Source organism: Beta vulgaris, chromosome 1 (genome assembly GCF_026745355.1).
Source record: "Beta vulgaris subsp. vulgaris cultivar EL10 chromosome 1, EL10.2, whole genome shotgun sequence".
NCBI lineage: Eukaryota > Viridiplantae > Streptophyta > Magnoliopsida > Caryophyllales > Amaranthaceae > Beta > Beta vulgaris.
Genome location: NC_079202.1, coordinates 54,302,462 through 54,310,163, shown reverse-complemented (window position 1 = coordinate 54,310,163; position 7,702 = coordinate 54,302,462). Strand labels below are relative to the sequence as shown.

Genomic DNA, 7,702 nt, shown 5'->3' with positions numbered 1-7,702 from the left:
CATCCTACTACAAGTCATGCTACTGATTACATGTTTTTCTACATTATGCCTCTTGGCTCTCGGTATCGGATCTAAAGCAGCCTCATTTCTCCTCCATGGAAAAGATTTTCGAAATGGTGATCGTTAAGCCTTGAGGTTATGCATAATATATAATCTAGCTTAAACATGTGCAACAGGAAAACATAGCATGATGATGCAATGAATTGAAATGATGAAATTCTGTAGTCGATATCATATAAAGTTCCTACCGATATTGGCCATGCAGATGATGTAGAGAGGATCGAACTGAATAGATATATAGATTCTCAGATGAATTGGCATTGGAATTGGAATGTTACTAATCACTAGTACAAAGAGCTCAAAATGCAGTACCAAAACATGTACGTGCAAATTTTTCACAGGACAATGCAAAGATCAACCAATAACACAGGCAGCAAGGTTTGTCCTATAGATTTTACCTAAAAGAATTCAAAGTCCAAATATTTACCACCACCAGGCTTCATATCAGTACTGGGCATTCTTTTACTGACACTACCAACACCTGCAGTATCAACTGCCCCAAACTTACCAGGCAACTCCATCTCCATGGGTCTCGGTATCTCTGGAGGTGTGCTGCAACGTATCAAAGCCCAGTTAACCCCTTCGAAGAATGGGTGCTGCTTGATTTCGGTTGCACCTCTCTTCACTCCAAGCCTGTTTTGTGGCTCTTTGGAAAGCAATCCTCGAATCAAATCCCGACTTGCATAACTTGTTGTCGGAGAATCCGGGAACTTCAGTTGTTGCCCGACAACATTGAAGAGAGTGGCACGGTTTCCAGAGCCTTTAAAAGGAGTCTTGCCGTATAATAGTTCGTGCAAGAAAATCCCAAAAGTCCACCAGTCAACAGCACTTCCATGGCCTTCTCCCTTGATAATTTCCGGGGCTAGGTATTCGTGGGTCCCAACAAAGGACATGGACCGAGCTTGAGTAGGCTCTGCAACAAGCTCAGGAAGAGTCCTGCAAAGAAGTCCGGTTTCATTTTTGAGTTTGGTTTTTTTCTTGTTCTTCTTGGGAAAGATTCCGGGAAGGAAACAAGCTGGTTGGATGCAAACTGCTGAAGGCTCAATACAAGCTGGCTGTACACAGAATGCATTTGGAGGGCCAGAATCTAAAGAAGTTTTTATTAAGGTTGGGGAGACAGTGCATCTCAACGAAAGGTCAAAATCAGAGAGCATTATATGTCCGTCATCACGAACTAAGACATTTTCTGGTTTTAAGTCTCTGTAGATAACTCCAAGCATATGAAGATACTCAAGTGCTAACAAGACTTCAGCTGCATAAAACCTATTTAACAGAACACAGATAAAAGAAACAGAGTGAGAAACAGATACAAGAACCATTCTCTTCCTTAGCACTAGTCATTTCACAAGCAAGACAAAGAAGATCATCAAGACACAATACCAAGTAAAATCAAGAATTCAAGATGTATCATTGTGCTTATGCAGGTACATTTCAGAAATTAGTGACGTGCAAGTGATGGCTCACAACAAAGTAGCTCTTGTCCGCATCGAAGTGATAATTACACAGATCAAACTGTTTGAGCTTGCTTATTTTTTTTCATTTTAAGATTACAGCAGTTGCTACATGTCCCATGCTATGAATTGAGACAAACTATTGTGAGTATTTCTACAGGACCAAACCGCGCATGCTAAGAATTTAAGGGGTAGAACCATAGAAGCTAAACATAATTTATCATGAATAAAAGTTTCATGAAAGCAGTCTTCCCTCTTCCCTGTTCCCACCACCCACCTCCAGTCCACTCAATGATGCCCATTTAAGCCAATGGCTATCTTAAATGGATAGTTGATACTAATCAAATCCCTTAAACTGGTTTCAGAACAATCAACAGCGACACAAAGCGAAGTGGAAGAGAAGCCTCAACGTGAGCAAAGAGAAGAATATCTAACATATTGACCTATTGTACTTCACAAGCAACATCCTCGATAACTATCCAATGATGAGGACTGCAGATGATTAACACCATTTATATTCTTGTCATAATCTCTGAAACAAACTCCAAATGTGTTGTAATTACGACAAAGCATTGCGCAATATCATCTCATACAGTTACTAACAATAAATAAAGGGATTTTACCAGCAGTATTAGTTCACTGCATAAAGCAAAAATGATGACATAATATTGAGGAAGCAACAGCGCAATATAAGTTTCATACGACAAAAAAATGCATTTAAGTTTGAGCCATACCTTGCTGCATACTCGGAAAAATGTTTGCCTGGCTGTCGTTGTCTTAGAGTATGAAGGTCACCACCTGGGCAATACTCCATGACTAAACAGGAAAATCTGTCAGTCTCAAAATGAGTATACAAAGTTGGTAGAAATGGATGATCAAGCAGTTGCAGAATCTCTCTTTCTGTTTGAGCTCTATTCAACTTCTTCCTAGCATCAAGAGATGCCTTATCCATTACTTTCATAGCAAAATAGCAACGGGTACCACTCAGCTCAGACAGATACACACTCCCGATGTCACCACAACCAAGCCGCTTAAGTAACCTGAAGTGGCTCATACCCAATATTCCATCCCGAGCTCTGATGGCTAAGATAGCCTTCCATCTAGGATCATTGCCTTTGTGTGGCTTATTAGCACTTCCAGTAAGGTTGCTCCAATTACTATCATCACTAAGGCCACTACTATCACTTGCTCGACTCATGCTAGTCTTGGCACTTTCAAGTGAGTCTCCACCTCGAATACAATATTTTGTACTCTCACAATTCTTCTCAAAACTTAACATTCCATCACTGATTATGCCATCACTCCTATACGTGCTTGCACAACTATTAGCAATGCTCATCGATCTAACTACACTAGTACTGTCAATACTACTAAGTGGACTTGGTGGTAATGAAGCATCCCAAACACATTCCTTTTCATCGGTATCTGGATGGGGAGAGGCTTCAGCATTGTGTGATGCACGAGGAACCAAAAATGGCGAAGATACTACATGCGAGTCCTTTGGTTCTTCTGCCAGGCTTTCAGCAGGAGAAAGAACAACAGGGCATGGCTTCTTAGGCGGGACCTGGATCGAAAGATCGTCGATAAAAGGACCCTTCACTGACAAGCTCTTCACCAAGGTTCCCCCATCTGGCTTCTTCTGGCTGATTGGCACATATACCGGTCTCATCAAATCAGTATCAACGGGTTCTGGAGGATGACTAGCTCCTGAAAATGAAATCGTGCCACCACCATCTTCAACAGAATCAACACTATGATTCGATGTGATAACATCTAACATTAGCTCGTCCTGTTCTTCCAAAGATATTTTTCCCTTCCATGGCCTTGTGGGTACTGGAAAATCCAAATCCTGAACCCCTCTTCCCTTCGACCGGCTCAACTGTTCTCTAGCAGAGATTACCTTGTTACCTACTATAACACTTGCAGAAGGCAATTGAACTGGGAGTGACCTTAATTCTGGAATCCTCTCCATATCAGATTAACAAATACCATCACAGACAACTTTGACAGCAAAGCAGCTCTGCAGATGCCAACAAAAGTAGCATAAATACATCAAAATTTTGTATGATTTACTTCACAGTTCCTACATTAACTGATACTATCATACCCCTCTAAAAATAACAAGATTTTGTACATTAAAATACTTCATATTTAAACACAAGCACAAAATTAAGTTTGGAAAAGAGAAAGAAGATGGTGAGAGAATTCTTCTGATAATCCAACTAAAAACCCACCAAATTTCAGCTCAAATAATAACACTAGAACTTAAAACTTGAAGAAATAAAAGAAGAGCAAGGATTAAAGCAACATAAGACAGGTAATCAAATACTTAACTTGTGTCACAATCATGAGTAAATTATATACTATGAATATAGCACTGCAGAAAGAACAATAGACACAAAAAAGCAAAAACCCATGATTCCAAAAGAAGGAAAAAGTGATAGATTCTCTGATTATATTAGGTCATAAACCATCAAATTTCATACCTACCCAACTCAATTACACACAAAAACAAAAGCAAAAACACAAAATGCTGACACAAATTTGCAACTTAATTCAAAACCCAGAAAAACCCATCAACCAAAAGCACAAAATTTACCATAAAAAACAACAATTTCAACCTTAAATTAGTATTTAACAAAGTGGGCATACATTAAGAACCTTCAATCTGCTGATTTTCGTACAATGGGGGACATAAATGTGGATCTACAACAAACCCAGTTGAATGCCTGAAAATTCAGAGAAAATTCAAACACACCCACTTTAAGAGAGAGAAAGAGTAATGCCCTGTTTGAGTCTAAAGGAAAAAAAAGAAGAATGTAATGTAAACAGAGAAAAAGGAAAAGCTAGAATGTTGTGTTGGGTACTGTACTACTGTAGCTATAAACTCTAACACAAACAGTACCTTACACAAGCTCTTTTGCTTTCTTTTTATATAATTATAATCAAAATTTCAGCTTTATAATAATGTTGTTTAGTTTGTTTTATTCATTGGAGCTGCAAAAGAAGGAAGAAGAAGGTAGTCATGTGTTCATTTTAACAGCACAAGAATGGAGGAGAGAGAAAGTAACAAAAAAAAAGAAAAAGTGTATGTGGGATCAGTGATTGAGATTCCAGTAAGAGAAAGAAAGATGATATAAAAAGAGAAAGGGAATTTCATCCAATTTTTTCTCCTTCCCCTAATGTGGGGTAGATGGGTCCCATAATTGTCCCTTCTTTGTGCTACACATCTTTTCATGAGACATATACTACACCTTTCAATTCTCTGGTGTTTTTGGAGGGATGAAATAATAATAGGACTATAGAAGTAATGGAGGAAGTTTTGTTTTTTTTTGGATTTCAGTTTGGATTTTACACCATTGTATATTTGTATGTGTTTGTTGAGGAAAATTGACTGCTTCAATGGGATCAGCGTGGCTTTCTTTGCAACGCCTAAATTTTTATGCTTTGATGTGTTTGGTCTCTTGGAGCGTATTTGGTTAACATTTAAATGCATGATAAATTAAAATTTTTAGGAAGTAAATATACATGTTGTTTGGTTGACAAAAACACAGTTCGTCTCTGGGTGCCTAAGTCTTAAATATCAATATTATAGTAAAGGGATTCTATAGAGAGGGGTTCTGCCTTCTCTCTAGAAAACCCTTCTTATTTTTTCCCAAAAGCAAACCCTAAAAACCCTTGTCCCAAATCAATTTCTCTAGAAATTGAAACCCTAGCCTCGTCTCTCTTCATTTCTCCCTAGATCTAGCCATTGTTATGGCCTATTTCTTATCAATTTAGTCTAATTTCTCATGTCCTCAGTCGGACTTTGTCTCTCTAGCCCTCTGTTCAGTTTTCGGAGTTCCTAGCGGTTGGTTTCGAGTTTCTTCTTCCCCCTCTTCGGCTGGACTCCGCTTGGTTTTTTCTTCTAGTCGCCGGCTCTTTCTCAGTGAGTCGTGGGTTTCGCATCGCTGGTGCTCGTTGCGGTGGTTCTTTCGCTGGTATTTCGTCCACCTCCGGGGAAGGGGTCTCTTGGGCAGCGGTGCCAGGGGTGGTTTGTCAGCAGCGGGTTCGCGTTTGCTGATGAGTTTCGGGACTCGGGCCTTCTCTTATAGAAGATTTAGGAGTGTTTCAGTGGTGGTTGTCTTGCCCCTGTGACGGGTTTCAAGAAGGTGTTTCTACCGTGGCGGATCTTCCATTTGTATTTTATATGCTCCTTTTTTCTTCTTGTGATGTTTTAGGCGGTGTTTCTTTATTGAGATACCCCTAGTTTTCTTTCCTGATAAAAAAAAAAACACAGTTCGTTGATGGTGCGCATGGGTATATGTAGAGGAAGGTGCGCACCATCCAAAACGCAACATCCCAAAGCATAAAACACAGATTCATTAAACCAAAAACGCACGGAATGAACAACTGTTGATCTCCAATGAACACCGAAAAACACAAACCCTATTTTTTGAATTCATCACTTTTATTTTTCCACACAAATTTTCAGAGACTTTGTCTATCTTCTCCCCAAATCCATCAACATCTCTCTAACTTCTCTATAACCTCTCTTATCAAACTCTTCAAATTCTTCATTTTTTTCCACAATTTTCGTACATGAAGATAAACACAATGAGCTGCAAAGCGAAATCGACAAATTATACTACAATGTCCATTAGAATAAACTGGATGTTTATTGGTTTACAATGGACATGGGGTGAAAAAGTTGAAGGAAGAGAAATTAAGGTGGGTCACACAAATGTTCATTCTAAAACTGCAAAGGTTCATTGGAAATCGTGCGCACCTAGAGGAAGGTGTTTCCGTGCGCAACTTCAAATTTTCGGCAAAAATATGGGAAATAGAACTTACTAGGAAGTTCTTTTTCCTACAAAAAGGAGAAAATAACTTACCTAGGCCCCCTAGGTAAGTGAAAATTCTCATAGGATGATGGTGAGCTACAAACATAAAACATAAATTTTCAAAATTATTTTTCTTAAACAAGCATGATATCGTGCTTCTGCACAGCTTCAAATTTTCGGCAAAAACATGGGAAATAGAACTTGCTAGGAAGTTCTATTTCCTACAAAAATGAGAAAATAACTTACCTAGGCCCCTAGGTAAGTGAAAATTCCCATAAGATGATGGTAAACTACAAACATAAAACATCAATTTTTAAAATTATTTTTCTTAAACAAGCATGATATCATGTTTTAAACATGGCTAGCCACTTATTTTATGAGAAACTAACTAGCTTTTAATCTTATGATTTTTTTTTTTGGAATGGTACAAGGAGAAAATAAGGAAATCATTCTCTCAAGGAACTTTCCCAATTTATCAAAATGAATAAGTTTGGAAAGATAGTTGTCGATCATCGAGCTAACGATAACTGCTGAGGAGAAATGATAAACATTTATCTGATAGATGTTTGCAAACATCTATCACGGAATAACAAATAATAAAAGGCTGAAAAGGTGGTGATGTGGATCCCTGAAAAAGAAGAGGAATAAAACACTATTTATATTTCATGAACACTATTTGTTAGTTGCATAAACACTATTTGTAGTTACACGAACACTAGCTATAGTAGCATGAACACTATTTTTCAGCTCACAATTTTCAAGATCACTTTTTTGTTTGACTGACAGTTTGCAATGTTCGAGTACTTTTTTGTTTGACTGACAACCTGTTCCCATATACATTGACAGATTTATCCATGATAGATGTTTGCAAACATCTATTAGATATATGTTTATCATTTCTCAACTGCTGAGTTGGGCCAATTTTTTGGATGATGGTGATAAGAACTTGGTTATCACCTTCAACTAAAAGATAGTAGGGGATATTGAGATTCTTAGCAATCAAAAAACTAGTCCGAAGCGCAAAGCTTCAGAAGCAAGAGGCATAGTAGGCCCGAATTTAAAAGCACTTTTATATAGGATATCTGCATTTTGAGTCCGCAGATAAATACGGACGGTCGAGGATTGTTGGTTAGTTCATGCTATATCATATATCTTATTACGTCAATTAAGAAATTCAAGCAAGGGTAATTTCTTACTTTCATAGTCTTGCATTATTTGATGCTTTGGACGGATTATATAGGGAATTAAAGCTTACTTAATGTACATGTAACAATCTTATGTTGGAAACTTTTGATGCTTTAATTTTGGATTAGAATCAAAACTAATTTGCTTCTCAATCTTCCTTCCTAATTTAAAGAAAATTTATCA

At 37.9% G+C, this 7,702-nt stretch overlaps 1 protein-coding gene across 4 annotated transcripts; it reads right to left on the bottom strand.

Moving 5' to 3' along the window:
- Positions 1–271: 271 nt before the first annotated feature.
- LOC104905272 (serine/threonine-protein kinase D6PKL1) lies at positions 272–4,642 on the bottom strand. Of its 4 annotated transcripts, none has more exons than XM_010693750.4 (4): positions 4,417–4,642; positions 4,164–4,240; positions 2,246–3,531; positions 272–1,323 (listed from the first exon to the last, which is right to left on the bottom strand). In XM_010693750.4, exons 3-4 carry the CDS (start codon positions 3,481–3,483, stop codon positions 459–461), a joined length of 2,103 nt encoding a protein of 700 aa, XP_010692052.1. In that variant the 5' UTR covers positions 3,484–3,531; positions 4,164–4,240; positions 4,417–4,642; the 3' UTR covers positions 272–458. The 4 variants fall into 4 exon arrangements, with proteins under 4 accessions (XP_010692052.1, XP_019107706.1, XP_048496169.1 ...); XM_019252161.3 differs by having other exon boundaries at positions 4,173–4,240; XM_048640212.2 differs by having other exon boundaries at positions 4,164–4,642.
- Between the last annotated feature and the right edge of the window lie 3,060 nt (positions 4,643–7,702).

Excerpts from the sequence above, each read along its gene's own strand:
- LOC104905272 (XM_048640212.2), bottom strand. The coding sequence starts at position 3,483 with ATGGAGAGGATTCCAGAATTAAGGTCACTCCCAGTTCAATTGCCTTCT. Across the intron at positions 1,324-2,245 it reads TTTTCCGAGTATGCAGCAAG|GTTTTATGCAGCTGAAGTCT; the intron begins GTATGGCTCAAA and ends TCTGTTAAATAG.